The sequence below is a fragment of the Tachypleus tridentatus genome, chromosome 8 (assembly GCF_004210375.1).
Source record: "Tachypleus tridentatus isolate NWPU-2018 chromosome 8, ASM421037v1, whole genome shotgun sequence".
Classification (NCBI taxonomy): Eukaryota; Metazoa; Arthropoda; class Merostomata; order Xiphosura; family Limulidae; genus Tachypleus; species Tachypleus tridentatus.
In genome coordinates, this window is record NC_134832.1 from 6354446 (window position 1) to 6370702 (window position 16257).

The 16257-nt window shown below is 35.6% G+C and overlaps 2 protein-coding genes across 2 annotated transcripts; both read right to left on the bottom strand.

The window, feature by feature from the left end:
* Positions 1-258: 258 nt before the first annotated feature.
* Positions 259-3357, bottom strand: LOC143258463 (uncharacterized). The gene is made up of 2 exons (XM_076517477.1): positions 3090-3357; positions 259-1009 (listed from the first exon to the last, which is right to left on the bottom strand). Exons 1-2 carry the CDS (start codon positions 3154-3156, stop codon positions 402-404), a joined length of 675 nt encoding a protein of 224 aa, XP_076373592.1. The 5' UTR covers positions 3157-3357; the 3' UTR covers positions 259-401.
* A 12076-nt stretch (positions 3358-15433) lies between these two features.
* Positions 15434-15820, bottom strand: LOC143223863 (general transcription factor II-I repeat domain-containing protein 2A-like). The gene has a single exon (XM_076452339.1). The coding sequence runs from the start codon at positions 15818-15820 to the stop codon at positions 15434-15436; it is 387 nt and encodes a 128-aa protein (XP_076308454.1).
* Positions 15821-16257: the final 437 nt, after the last annotated feature.

The window sequence follows — 16257 nt, forward strand, 5'->3', positions numbered from 1 at the left end:
ATTCTCACTACTTTGTTAGTTGAAGGAATAACTTTAAAAATTTCAGATTTGTAAAGCTCAACTGCGTTTTGATAAAGGATGTAATTGTGTAGAATGATTAGAACTTTTAAATTACAAACACAAGAATTAGAGAGCTAAGCATTAATATTGTCTATAAACAAAGCTACAGGACTCTCACTTCGTCAAGGATGTATTGTAAACAAATTTCAGACAAAATTGTGCAGTAAAAAACAACAATCTAAAAAGACATGTGTGCTTAACAAGTTATTTTATTCTAGATTTATCTGAAACGTCGTACATTTCCTTTATTACTTTTTTAGTACAACATTCTATACTGAAATCACTGTCGTTGAAAAAAAAACAAATCATTAAAACTATGATTCAGATATTAGATGACGTCTTCAATTTCCAGTTTCCTTATAGGCGGAGTCACTAGATCTGCCAATTCTCGGGATGAATGGCGCCCGGCCTATGCGAGGAGTGAAGGCTGTTCGGGAAGATCGGTACATTTCCGTATCTGTTCGGCCAATTCTCGGAATAAATGGCGCCCGACCTATACGAGGAGTGAAAGCTACTCGTTTGGCGTCATCATTTATTTCTTCAGTTGCTGGTGAACGTCCGATACGTGGGACGAAAACTGATCGCATCTGGACATCACCTCGACCCACACGAGGAGCTGAAATAATCTGTCTCAAATTCCTTAGGTTATCATCATCGTTCAGATCAAGCCATTCCTCTTGGTCATCGTGACCTTCCTTGAGGATAGAGCGCTTTTTCCGACCGATTCTAGGGGTAAAACTGGGCAAAGAGCGTTTGAAGTCGTCGGAATTTTCATAATCTTTGAAACTGTAATATTGTGAGGTAAAAGGAAAAGGTAAGAGACTCAAAACTCCAGACCGTCCAATTCGAGAGAAAAAATTTAGATTGTCGACAGGTGTTGAGTAACTCCGACCCAATCGCAATATCGGGATCAGGTCTTGTCTTTTGTCATCGTCGTAAATAACATATCCTGAAACAAAGAAATACGTTCCTATTAACGACAAGTTTCAACAAAGGATTCACTGGTTGTTAGCTAAGGAACAAAGGCACGCATTTAATATTCTATTGAACATACAAATCTATTAAACAAGGACATAAAAATTATTCAATTGCAAAAATCTTAAAGAGAAACAAAGTTCAATAAACGCAGCTTGTTTGTTGACTTAAATTTATTATGTAGTTGTGCAGGGTTATTCTAAAGAAAACAATGTATTTAAATTACTTATATCTTATACATTCTTTGCCGCTGACGGAAGCACATAACATAAGAGGCATTTAACTAATAGTTGTACAGGATAAGTGGTGTTTCTAAACCTTGTTTTACTGCTTACCGAAATTGTTTTTCTCTTAAACTGGCATTGCTTTTATTTATTTCCTTCTCAGTCTCTCTCTCAAAGGCCTGACATGGCCAGGTGGTTAAGGCACTCGACTCGTAATCTGAGGGTCACGGGTTAGAATCCCAGTCACACCAAACATGCTCATCCTTTCAGCCGTGGGGGTGTTATAATGTCACGATCAATCCCATTATTCATTGTTAAAAGAATAGCTCAAGAGTTGGTGGCGGGTGGTGATTACTAGCTGCCTTCCCTCTAATCTTACACTGTTAAATTAGGAACGGCTAGGGCAGATAACCCTTGTGTAGCTTTGTGCTAAATTCAAAATCAACCAGTCAACTCTCTCATAATGTCATAAGACTGGCGATATGAATAAAACTTTTGTTAATGTACAAGACATTGCAAGGACTATTGAAGTTTGTTGTATTTTAAAGTCAGTTCCGTTGTAATCACATGGAATTCGTGGAACGTTATAATAAATTAGAATTTTTGCAACAGAGAATTATTCTTCGTGAATAATAGCAGGATAAATATTTTAAACGATATCGAATTAAAAATACTTTAACATTGGTGACAGTAAAGTGTAAATAAATACTACTCTGTGCTATTTATCCACTCTCGAGTGGTGCAGTAGTATATCTGCGGACTTACAACGCTAGAAACCAGGTTTGAATACCTGTGGTGGGCAGAGTACAGATAATCAATTGTGCAGCTTTGTGCTTAATTACAAATAAACAAATTAGCTATCTAAATCAGATCCATCTACAGATACTTTCTTATTTATTATGTTGATCATACTTCTCAATAGTAGTTCTAAATAAAATATCCGATTTTCTTTGTTTTACATCAGTGCTATATAATAGGAAATTTGCGCAGTGTCTTTATCAGGGATCAAACTCGGAATTATAGTTTTTAAATATAGTTAGATGTTCCTTAAATGACAAACGTATTTAAATATAATCCTTTTTAATAATTCATGCATTAGCACTATTAGCCCTGATAAAGTAACAAACACGTTATCCTTGTCTTTGTAACAATTAAAGTTTGACTCACCATATCCTTCTCTTTGTGGCATTAATTTTTGAACTCACCATATCTTTCTCTTTGTGACATTAAATTTTGAACTCAACATACCAAAAGTTAAAACATCACGTGAATGTTTTGGCTGTTTGTGTAAGGGTGACAATAGTAAAAATTGAATTTCTAAGTATTTTTCTCTTTGTTTGTTATTAGGCATAAAGCTACACAGTAGGCTACCTTGGTTATGGAACTCAAATTTTTAGCGTTATAAACCACAAGACTTACCACTGAGCCACCAGAAGGCTTATAAATGATTCTAATTAAAATTGTTTTGTCTTTATTAAATACCTCATATATAGTGACATATTTATGTTGGATTTTATATTAAGTGAAACTTTGCCTAATATATACGAGGATTGGTTAATTAAAACAAACTAAGTTGAAATGAATTCATTTACTTTCAAGATTCTTTTCAAATGATATATCGTTTAAAATAAACAGTATATTAGGTGGTCAGTTGCCAGACTTAGGAATGACATTTTATTTTTTATTCAAAGGTCAACATTTCGTGTGATAACATTTGTTACAGCTTACGACGAAGAAAATTTACATTCGAATCGTTATAGCTTATATAATTAATGAAACTAGTATATCTTTCATTGCACATCAAAATAATTTGTTTCGGCTTATTCGTACCTTTGGAGATCCAGCAGAAAGAGAAAACTAAGCAAGAAATCAACTGGAAACGTTGGACAGTAGTCATGGTAGGTTTGGCGTGGAAGAAGACGACCCCGACAACACACTGTGTTTCGCCCGAGTTCGATGTCTACTTATACGATTTTTACTGATCCGATGAAAACGTCTTAGATCTTAAAAGTTCCCGAGACAATTACCAACTATCGTTCACAGTAGTAAACAATGTAGTCCTATCTCTGAACAGTAAACCCCAGAGGCTACTAAGAAACGAAGAATTCTGAGTATTTATATGTGTTCTCTGTTTCTTTATGTTTCCAATATACGAACAAATGAGCATTAATTTATATGCCATGTTCCTCTGTTATTTGGTGTGTGCGTCATCTTTCCTTTTGAAACATTCTGGAAAGCTCTCCCCTCAGCGGGGTATCTCTGATCCATTGCACAGTAAATTACCCACAAAATCGGGAAAGCCAAGTCACAGGACGAAAAGGATTTTGTCCAGATGCCTTAAATATTGTTTTATTATTCCTGCCAACACCTAAGATGTTAAAGCAGTATGAACCCTCGCTGAGAAGGTTGATTAAATTCTCTGCCTGGTTGCCGCACGTAATCACCTGCTCAACTACGTGAAGCTCTTAGTTGTGGGGAAAACATCTAGTATTACACTTCGTAAAGGGATAAGGCACTCTTGAACTTACACGACGTGTGTCAAATATGTCTTGTCAATTCTAAAGCTTAACATTTGTTTTTCTTTGAGCTTTTTGTCTGTTGTACTGTCAAATTTCAGAGTACGCATTCAATACAAGGTATAAATTAGGTTCCCCTTTTATGTGAAAAAATGGATGTAGTTTATGTTTTATATTTAATTTGGCAGATGAGATTCCAAATATTTTCATTTAACTAAAGCTCGTAAAAAATGAGAAGAATTTTAGGTACCAACTGATACTTCACGATAAGGAGATAAAGTAATAGAAGGGAAAGAAAGCATATGTGCTTCTAACGCATTTTGATCAGAATAAATTAATATGTAGTCAGATAGATTTAACATCTTCAACCCTTTGAGTTAGATAAACAAGTTTTATGAAAAAATGATAGAAAAGCATACATTTTATAACAACTTGTTGTACAAGTCAAGGACAACTCTTGCGAGTTTAAATAATGGTTGAAAACAAAAGGTAGAAGTTGAATCTCATGGTTCGAGAACTGTTATTGCAAAAGCGCTTTCCGCACTTGGACTGTGGGTACGTGTGAGAAGTGAAGGTAACAATCTACTATTCCATCAGGCAAAAGTAGCTCAATATCTTCTCTTCCTCTGGTCTCTCAGCTTAAAATTAGGAACATATATGTATCGATAATTATTGTATAGTTTTGTGCAAAAATTCTACAAACAAAGAAAGCGCAAAATAAAACAAACCTCGATCTCCTAAATTAGAGACAGATGCAATACGTAAAATATTCGAAACGATTAATAATTATATCAGGTTTAAACCAATGAAGACAAATTACAAAACAACACATACACGTATACAAAATGTTAATGTTTATTTTATTTTCTCTCTCAAGATAGTTGAATTACTTAGTTTTCTTAAACTGGCCTACGTACTCTGAAGCATTTAGGGAGGTTATTTTACAAAGCTTCTCTCCAGACTGTGTAAGAAACTAATATCAATCAGAATTAGATATAAGTAAGGTAGATTTCTTAAATATCGTTTACGATGTTCTAATATGTTGTGATAAATACGTCTACGATGTTAGTTGTGTTTCTTAGCTATACGGAGAGAAAAATTACTAACACGTTCGTACAAGTGCGTCTTGTTTGTTTACTAATGGTTATAGCGTCAGTCATTTGAATCCGAGGATCTATGGTTCATGTTTATTGCTGTGAAATCACAGTCTTCACTTTGGAGCAGGTGGTGCGTTATAAGAGATGGGCACAGGTGACTAGCTTCCTTCCATCTAGTCTACCACTCGAAAATTAAGGACTGTCTGCTTTCCTGTCTGTTGTACTGTAACGATATGATAAATACGTTTTCTGTACGTCATAAAATGATATTCAAATACTGATTTTATATATTTTTTCCTCTGAAACGGAGCAGTTCTACATACCTATCATTATGATGTTCGGCCGTACTTGAAAATTTGCTCTTTTTAACCTTTTCTTAGCAAAGGGATAATGTATCTTCAATCAAATGCATTCAGGTAAATGTGTCATTCTTGTGTTCCGTAGTTGGATCACACGTTTGAGAATAAGATATAGATAACTGTTAACTCGTATTAATTCTCGTATCGGTCTTTGGTTATGTCCCACAGTGGACATTTCATAGATATTATAAACTTGTTTGGACGTATTTCTGTGTTATCACCCTCAAGGTGTGTAGATGATATTAAGGTAGAGAAGAGCTTTGCAAAAACTGTTGGAGTAAATTGTGTACTTCAAATGATTGTTGCAATACGTCATCTGGAATTGTGGGGTACTGCATAAAATTTTCATTTGACTTTATAGCGTCATAGGGGTACAATTCTAGAGTGAAATGCAAAAGTCCTAATTCCCCTCTGTTCCAGCAGCAAATTAATCTAGGTACGTAGAAGTCGACCGTTATTGTTAAGCCTCAGTGATTTAATTCTATGCAATAAAGATTTTGTTCCTTGTATTACACAAAACAAAATCTCCGAATCTGTTGCTCTTGCAGAGCTTATCTTGAAATAAAACAATGCATCAAGCGTTTCCAGCTAATGTGTAAAACGTTTACGGTTTAGTTTAAATTTCTTGTCAAGTTAAAGGAGAGCCATCTTTTTTCCAATTTAGCAGTGATAGACTAGAAGGAAAGCAGCTAATCAACACCACCCACCAGTTGTTAAGCTAATGCTTACCAACTAATAGTGGGATTAATTGTATCATTATAACACCCCACAGCTGAACGGGCGAGCATGTTATATGATGGGGATTCGAACTTACGACCCACAACTTTTAAGTCGAACGCCCTAACTACCAGGCCATGCTAGGCCTAAAACGTTTATGCAGAATTCAATATTTACTCGACGTTTCTCTTGCAAAATTATGTATAATATTTTGACAAAATGTGGATATTTTTCCAAACTGTTTGTTACCATGTTCATATTGGTAATTTACAATTTGCAGCTACTGATGGAAAAACTAGCTATGATCATTCGTTGTCCATAGTAATGTATGTACGTGCAGCAACGGAGAACATGGAACTAAACTGAAAATACTGAGAAAGTGTGGTACTCTGAAATATTCAATCGTGCATAAAAGTATTTTTTGTAATAAATAAAAAAATAATGTATTTGATTAGTTCATATGTAAGGCTAAAGAAAAGAAACATAAACTAAACTTTCTTTGGTGTTAAAAATATTAAAACTTTACAATTACACACTGATATTTTTAACACTAGCTCCTTAGCATCCTCATTTCGAGTTTTCATATAGAAAAAGTACTAACAATTATTCCCTGTTGCACATCAAGTCAACGAGAACTTAAGTTCGTTGTCATTTGTGGAATACTTCTGTATTATCTGATTTTGTATTCACTGATGCTGTCATTTGTTGCAGTCATTTAAAAGACCTGATTGCGAACTTCTTTGAGTGACTGCAAAAGTTATCGGGTTAAAATACCATTTAAAGTCAACTGACTCTTAAAGTCAACTGACTCTTGTTTGCAACATAAACTCAGAGCTTCAAAGATTTTTTTTACTTCGTTTCGGTCGGAAAGCTGAAAGTGGTATGAGCAATGTGAAGTTTCACCATGTACTATGTCCATCTCACGACCTGTCATAAATGCTTGACTCAATACAGCACTATAATGATTACATTATATACTCTTCAAAAAAAAAAACGCAAAAGGCAAAATATGAGACAAATTGTTAACAAGTTTATTCCGGGTAGGTCTGTATGACATGTGTGAAACTTTGCCCATTCACTGCTGAACATCCAAAGTCTGCAAACGCGAAGTCCACGCTCACTAGGTGAAGTTTAACGTCACTCAACGTCAATAACGAGTATGCCCCCCGTGAGCGTCAATAACTGCTTGGTATCTCCTGCCCATGGAAGCGATGAGATGACAAATCACATCCTGTGGAATGGCTGTTCACTCAGCCTGCAAAGCTGCTGCAAGCTGAGGTAGAGTCTGCGGTTGAGGTTGTCGCCGTCGCAGACGTCGATCCAACTCGTCCCAAAGATGTTCGATGGGGTTTAAATCTGGTGATCTGGTGGGCCAGGGAAGAACGTTGATGTTGTGGTGTCTCAAGAAGACAGTGGTGAGTCGGGCTGTGTGAGGACGGGCGTTGTCATGTTGAAAAACGTCGTTGACGTTCACCATGATGGGTTGCACATGGGGCCTAAGAATCTCGTAGACGGTTGCGTACGGTCTGATAGGAAATTCTACGCAGCCCTGGTATGGTTGAGGCAGTAGACGTCGCAGTGGTGGTCCTATCCCGAAGGTGACGTAACCAGATGTTGCGATCTTGTGTGGGCGTGGTCACACGAGGTCTGCCAGATCGTGGACGTTCACGAGTTGATCCATGTTGTTGGTGACGATTCCATAGCCTTGTGATGGTGCTTGGGTGGACATTCACAGCTCTGGCAACATCTGATCGAGATTCGCCTGCTTTCAATCAACCAATGGCGTTGTTGCCTTGTGCTTCAGTCAGTCTTGGCGTAACTGTATTGCGTGTCGATGGCTTAACACTGAGCTATGGAAACCGAAAACCCGTCACTTTTATAGGGATTTTGCACATGTTGCACTTGCAGAACATGCAGATCTCTCAAACAAATTTATTGGACACGAATGCGTTTTGGCGAAAAATCCGATGTTTTTCTCCGTTTTCAAAGTGCACAACTTTTATTGTCATTTTGGTCTGAGAATCAGTGCCTTAACACGTGTAACATCACATACTCTGAGCTTGTAACGTTATTACATATATTTCTCTTTAAAATAACAAAAACATCCCTTTTGCGTTTCTTGTTTTGAAGAGTATATGTAAGTATCATATATTAACAGTCCAAATGTCTATCATTAGCTCATTTTTGTTTGTTTGGAATTAACCACAAAGCTCCACTATGGACTATCTGTGCTCTGCTCACCACAGGTATCGAAACCCTGTTTCTAGTGGTGTGAGTCACCAGACATACCACTATGTCACTAGAGGGCTTTACCTTGTTATAGCTACCTCATCTCTTTTTTTCTTTTATTATATGACGTTTTCTGCTCACAAGGATATTTCAGTATGTTATGGGCTCAGGTTAAAACTACTTAGAACTGGTGGCCGGCTTTGCGTCAACTGAATCTGACAGCTGACTAAAGGGAACAGGGGTAACTAGGTGACGCTTTCCACTGAACAAAGAAAGCAAACTTATGTCTGAAATCAGGCGCTTTCTTTGTAACAATTTGCTCCCAGTTTTGACAGAAAGAAGAGATTTTGAAGTTCGTTGAACATATTAGTGTGGAGGTAATCCATCTTGCGAGAAGAAAACTTTAGAACTAATGATAACACAACTTGAAGTGAGTATTTCCCATTGTCGCACGTGGACATTTGCTCAGTTTGAGTATTTTTGTGTTGTAGCGAATAAAGATATGTTTATTTTAAAGAGTCCAAGCTCTCGTATTTCTACACTAACACCGAAAAGTTAAGCGATAATCTCATAGGAGAAGTTCATCTAAATCAGCGGCAAGAACTTGCATTATTTGTGGATATTTCTGTCAGAAAATAACTTATCGGGAAATCAGTTTAATTTGAAAATATCAGAACTTTTTGATCGAAAGTTTGAAGATTCATCGAAAAACCAAAGACTGGCAACTGGAGGTAACTACAATTTATACTATAATGAAAAACATACAAAAGGTAAATATTAGATAAAGGTGAAATGAGAAAAAATAAAATATGCGAGAATGAAGAAAATAAAAAAATCAGTCATTGAAAATGATATTTAATAACAATCTGGATATTGTAGTTTTGTTACAAAAGTTAAGGTATTTCACTTTTATTTTGAGAGTCATATAATACTTTGAACCAAATAATGTAAAAATGTATCTAAAACACCAAAACACAGGTAACCAGCGGTAAGTCTACGGATTTACAACGCTAAAATCAGGGGTTCGATTCCCCTCAGTGGACACAGCAGATAGCTCGATATGACTTTGCTATAAGAAAACACACACACTCGTAACCTTTATACTTAAAACACATTCTTACAATAGAAGAAAAGGTTCCCCGGTCTTTCGGACAGTGGATCAAGAGTAAAATACGCCGTTCGATTAGAAAGGAATAGTTTAAGTGTTGGGGAAGGATACGTTGACTTGTTTCCTTACCTTTACCTGTTTCAAAATTAGGTTTAACTATGTGCAAATATTTTTCGTGTAACTCTGTACGAAGTTCCATTATAAGAAATTAAAGCAATTTTGAACAAGTTTAGTACAGCACCTAAAATAGGTGTTTTATATTCACAAAAGTCAATAATTTTTTGTCAAGTCTAACAAGAAGTCTGTCTGAAAGACTTCAAGATCTATTGAATAAATTACTCTTCCCGAAATCACATGTGCTTCTATTCTAGTATCTATCAAGAGAGTTATGAAAGTGTCATGGTGTCAGTTAAGGTCTGAATTAGCCAATATTCACGAAATCTCATGGTATGTTCATCACATGTGCTTTTGTTGTTACTATTAGGGGAGTTACAAGAGTGTTATGCTATTAGTTAAGGCCTGAATTAGTCAATATTCACAAATATATAAGCTGTTTTTTAGACTTTATTTACTTGTAGTAAATTTATGTGATACGTTTCTGAGGAATTCCAGTCTAACGTGTTGTAGAAAATCTATCGAAAGAAATACAATGTTGAACTATCCTGTTTCAATATCTTAAGACAGTTTAGTTGCTTGCAAAAAACAACAACAAAATAGTTAAAGTTTTGCATTTCTTTCTACAAAATGCGAAATAAATGTTGCAAATGAGAATTTCATGAAAATTAGACATAAATAGAAAAACACAAAGTTAATCAAAATAATTTTCTACATGCAAAAAAAGGGATAAATCTGTGGCTGATAAAATGTCTAATATTTTTCTCTCTGTTCTTTTTTATTTCAGTATATATATAAATATAAGTAACAAGGACATGTTATGTTTGTATGTTGATTTTCAAAGCTGAACGTGAACAAGGAAAAATACTTTATTAACACATATGTAACTTATTTGATATTATCCATAACGTTCTGTAGTTACATTGAAACAAATAATATATTAAACGGTTGTTTGTATATATGTGTGTTTTTGGAGCAAAGCTCCATTGAACTGTTTGTTGTTTTCATTGCCGGTAATGGACTTCGGACTTTAGAGATGTAACTTGGTAAAAGGAGTTAAAAGTTTGATCAATAACTCTTCATAAATTCTACCTGGTGGCGTTTTGAGATCTTTGGTTATAATTACTAAGCAGAGCATAGGTAATTTGTTAAAATAAAATTTAGTTTTAAAATAAATTGCTTGTTTCCCAATAACGAATTCAACATTTTTGCTAGGAAAAAAACAACAACATGGGCTACGAATGTTCTAGTAATTTTCAAAAGATCAAAAACAATAATTTTTACAGAGTTGGCTATAAGCTGTATAAAATTATTTTTTTCTGAAAATCATAAAGAAATACGCGAGTTTTGTCATTAATCCTACTCGCCTAGAGATTACGCTAAGGTAACAAATCTAAGCCTCTAATCCACTAAGGTCTGTATAATCCTTTCGAGGCGCCGACTTAATCTTGTCGACACTAACGCATGTAATAAACATTTTCTCTGGACCTATATAGTCATCCATAAAAACACAGAACACACTGAAGAAACATTTGTTGTTGTTGTTCAGATTGAATAAGCTTGTTAGACGATTTCCAATCCCATATCGCTAAATGTAATTTCATACGTGACATTTGTTGGCATTTTCTTAAAGTTTTTACACAGAAGCAGTTTGTATCCTGGACTAGTGTATGCTGTTATAATACGAGACATGACGTTTCACGAACTTCTGTGATTGGTTACAAGTAATGCCATGATATTTAGTCTAAACAATAGAACTCCAAGACTTATTTGTTTTGGCCGTCCACAATTGTGAAGCGATAGACTAGAGGGAAGGCATCTCGTTAAAGCCACTTACAGCCAGCTCTTGGGCTACACTTGTCAGACCGAGTAGTAGGATTTGACAGATATTTGTGTAACGCATCCACGGCTTCAAAGTTCGTAGCGCGATTTTTTGCGAGTAATAATAATAATATTTTAAATTAATATTCACTTTAGAGAAATAAAATACTTTATGATAGAGAAAGTTATTTTTTATCTCGAAAACATTTAATATTATTTCGCTTATTATTATCATCATTTCATAAATAATTCGAATTAAAATTCTTCACAAATATTTATGCCATTAAAAATTGAGTTCCGTTGTTTCAAAACCATGCTCCGCACTTTGTGTGTGTGTGTGTGATCACCCTAAGAATAATGGCCAAATGTTTTTGCTGAGATGACAGTTGGTTACTAATACTCTTGATTGAATGCCTTTCCTCTTTCGGTTATTAACAGGATACCAATTTTATGTGCAAAAGTTTCGTTAAAGGTAGATTTACACGTTTATTGTGGTTGTATTTTAAGCGCAGAGATACAAAATGGACTTGTCTGCACTAAGGCCCCACCGGAGATAACCCTCGTTATTTAAGCTTTCACATTTACCGTTTAGACACCAGATCCATTTTTATATACCTTAGTTACCTTAATTAACACTACCTGAGATGTTTAAAACTGAAAAAAGAGGGCGCTTATTAAAGTAATGTGTGCAGTACACAATTCTATTTTTCACTTGAGATTTGTTGATTTGAATCCTGATAAGTGTGTGTGTATTTGCTTTTCTTCTTTTGTTTTTCAAATCAAAATTACAATAATAAAATTGGATTATATGTTGAATTAAAATTGCTGTCACATATGGTAAGCTCCATTAAAATACAGGGGGATAATAATTAGAAAGGGGACGTTAATTACGGGTAATACGGCATGTATATAATGTGAGCGTTTCAATAATAGAAAGCATTTCGTTGTGCATACGCATGGAATAGTTTATTTATTTTTAAACCCAAACTACACAATGGCTATCTGTTGTCCGCCAACCGGATATTGAAGTCAGATTTTAGTGTTGTAAATCCTCAGATGTTCCACTCATTCATGGTTTGGGGGGACATTAAATAGATATACGTAATGCTATACATTTCAAGCGTATAATATTTGTTAGAGTGTATTTTGCCAAGAATAGCATTGTTTCGTTTTAGTTTCGCAAACTTTTTAAATAAATTATATTAATATTATGCTAACGTTGGGTTTGAAACTTTCAAAATAATTAATGAAAACACAATGCAAAAAATATTAAGAAATATATGCTTTTCAATGCCTATGCTCTTAACAGTAAAGGAAATTATGAACTTACACTCATGTGCAGAGGGAAATTCATTTCTATATTTAATTTTGGGCCTGGCCTGGCTAAGTGGTTAAGGCGCTCGATTCGTAATCTGGAGGTCACGGATTCGAATCCCTGTCACACCAAACATGCTAGCCCTTTCAACCGTGAGGACGTTATAATAAATCAGTCAATCCCACTATTCGTTAACAAAAGAGTACTCCTAGAGTTGGCGGTGGGTGGCGATGGCTATCTGCCTTTCCTCTAGTATTACACTGTTAATTAGGAGTGGCTAGCACAAATAGTCGTCGTATAGCTTTGCGCGAAATTAAAACAAACAAACAATTTTATTTTGATGTACTGACGTATATTCTACAATTTGTACCAGTTTATTGTGTCTCGTGGCGTGTCGCGTCAGAGCACACGACATCTGTTGGGTTAAGTTTAAAATACGTTCCAAACAACAAAGTATTAATAATAAAAAGGCACGGCATGACCAGGTGGGTCACGACGTTCGACTCGTAATCCGAGGGTCGCGGGTTTGAATCCCCGTCGCACCAAACATGCTCGTCTTTTCAGACGTGGGAGCGTTATAATGTGACGGTCAATCCCACTATCCATTGGTAAAAGATTAGCGCAAGAGTTAGCGATGGATGGTGATGACTAGTTGCCTTTCCTCTAGTTTTACACTGATAAATTAGGGACGGTTAGCGCAGATAGCCTTTAAGTAGCTTTGCGCAAAATTCAAAACAAACAAACAAACATTAATAATAAAACGTGATGTAACATTTCTTAGCAGTAATAACAATAATAATAACCTCAATAGGAAACATGAATAAACAGGTTTTATAGAAAATAAATTACCAATCACCACACCTGTTTATTTTAAACAATTTATTTTCTAATTGTTTCTGTTATTAATTTATAAAAAAAATAACAAAAATAAGATTAACTAAAGAAAAAAAATTAAAATATTTCAAAATAAAAATGTAATGAAACATTTTAAGAATACTCATCTTGGTAAGGCTATTTGAATATGATGTTCAGACGTGCATCAGCACAAGAACTATCATTTTAATAATAATGTATTAAATATCACAATTTATAAGCCTTTTATCAGAATTTAATGTTTGTTGTTGCTGTTGTCTGAAAGGAATATGGAGCAATAGTGCAAAGTTTTAAATAATAATTGGACTTATGTTTCTGAGTCGCAGAATTGTATTAGTAGTGGTTAGCACAATCTTATTTTTAGTTCACCAAATAAACGCAGTTTGTACTTTGAAGCGATGAGTAAACTATAAAAGTAGCAGTCAAATTACAGTATTACGACAGATAAGAGTATTCAAACAATTAGCGGTGGCTGTTTTTGACTAGCTACTTTCCTTCTAGTTCGGCCAGACATGACCACGTTGTTATTGACACTTGACTTTCAGTATGAGAGTCTCGGGTTCGAATCTCCGTCCCATCAGAAACGCTATTCATTCAGCCGTGGAGGCTTTATTATGTGACGATCAATCAATCCTACTGTTAGTTGATAAACGAGTAGCCTAATAATTGGCAGTGGGTGGTGATGACTAAAAGCTTTCCATCTCGTTTTTTACTGTTAAATCAGGGACGGTTAGCGCAGACAGCCTTTATGTATTCGTGAGCGAAATTCAAGCTAAACCTTCTCATCTACGAATTAAACTTTAGAGACGATCATGCTCATACATCTCTTTTGTAACATTACTCAAACTCTTTAGCTACTGAAGAATATTTTATTTCTTTCTAGTCAAGTTCAAAGCTGCTGAATGAGCTATCTGTGCTGTGCTAATCACAGGCATCATTACAACCCTTTAGACCAGGAGTCGGCAACCTATTTCCGCACAGGGGCCAGAGGCCATGTTTGTGAGCGGATGGAGGGTTACATTCATTTCTATAATTAATAAATGAAGGTAATAATAATAAAACACAATGAACTATGAATAATATTAATTTATTTAAGTAATATTCATGTCGTAAAGGACACAGCGATTAGTCTGGGACTTGATGCTGTTTGTCGCTCGAAAATCTCTCAACATTAAACAACAAACTGAGTGAAGCCTGATGTAAGACGTCATCTAAACGGTCATCAGTCAGTTGAGTTCTTAACTTGCTTTTCGTGTACTTCATTTTCGAGAAAAGTTGCTCACACTCAAAAGTACTGGCGAACATCGATGCCATTTTTTTCGCATGATTTATCAAGTTGGTATAAATCCCAGATTCTAAAAGATATTTCCTCTAGAACTCTGGTAGAGATACGCCCTCTGCATGAAATTTAGATCTTAATAGATCATTGCACTGCATCTCAATAAATTCCATTTGAACATTTTCTGGTACGATGTCTATTTCGAGATCAAATGGGGTGGTAAATACCCTGAAATCGCTTGTGTGCGAATGAATGCCAGCGAAAAGGGGTAGAAAGCTTAGATCTCAAGTCACGTATCATAGTCACAAGTATGTTGGCGTCTGCTGGTTTGGTCTCCTCGAGTTTAGGGAAATGATCGTAGTTTGATTTCTCAAGCTGTCACTCTCACAGTTTTAGTTTTGTTTCGGCTGATTTCTTCCCTGAAGCTGCAAGTTCAGATTGTTTAAATGAGATGATAAATCTACCAGAAATGCCAAACTTAAAAACTCTTCTGAGGCATTCGCATTTTTACTTTCAAGGAATGTAGCTATCTCTTCCCACAGCGTGTATGCTCCTCCTAACATTGCGCCTCTACTGAGCCAGCGAACATCACGGAAGTAGAGCGGGTCCTGGTACTGAATCTTTGCTTCCGACAAAAGTTGTTGAAACTGACGATGGTACAATCCCCGAGACTAGATCAGGCTTACTGCCCTCGCCACTACGTCCATTACGTCCTTCAAATTTGAAGACTTAGCGCACAATGCTTTCTAATGGATTATGCAGTGCATTTTTCTGACTTTGTGTTTAATTCCTAGGACTTCCATGTGTCTTTGAAGCAAAGCTACCAGACCTTTCTTTTCTCCAACCATTGCTGGCTGTTCATTGGTTGTTACACATATTCGCCTTGACAAATCCAGCTTCATGTCTGCAGTACACTTGAGCAATGCTTGAGGAATGTCTGCTCCTGTGATAGTGCCCTTCATAGGTACCAGTTGAACAAATTTCTGAACAATGTCGAAAGCTGAGTTTACTCCACGTACAAATACTGCAAGCTTAGGGGTGTCTTTGGTATCTGTGCTCTCATAGAGCGCTATTGAGAAGAACTGGAAATTTTTGCAGTAATCCCTTAAACATTTTTTTACATCCACTGACATTTCTTCTATTCGTCGTATAACTGTTTTTGCAGAAAGCCTAATATTTGAAAATAAAATATTTTTTACTCGGACACAAAATGTTGTACTGCCATCAAACACTCTTTCACGAAATCCCCGTTAGTGAATGGCTGGTGAAAAGTAAACATTGAAAAGTAAAGGGTTTAATATATTGTGTGGTCTTTAAGAAAAGAAAAAATGAACAAAACAAAACCAGTATTTATTACTGCTCGTAGAGTAGTTTCTTTCACCTGTTGATATTTGTATTCAATTGTCCTCCAGAGGGTCAGAGGCACGTTTACGGATTTTAAACCCTAAAAGAGGTGGTTTGATTCCCCGTAGAGAATAAAGTACAGAAGATCCATTGTGTAGCTTTGCACTGAAACAAAACACACACAAAGGGTACTCATTTATGATCCAAATCAGTTGGAAAATTATTA

Bases quoted from the DNA above. Each gene is read 5' to 3' on its own strand.
- LOC143258463 (XM_076517477.1), bottom strand. From the start codon at position 3,156: ATGACTACTGTCCAACGTTTCCAGTTGATTTCTTGCTTAGTTTTCTCT. The intron at 1,010-3,089 runs GTACGAATAAGC...TCTTTGTTTCAG, and splicing joins TTTCTGCTGGATCTCCAAAG to GATATGTTATTTACGACGAT.
- LOC143223863 (XM_076452339.1), bottom strand. From the start codon at position 15,820: ATGTCAGTGGATGTAAAAAAATGTTTAAGGGATTACTGCAAAAATTTC.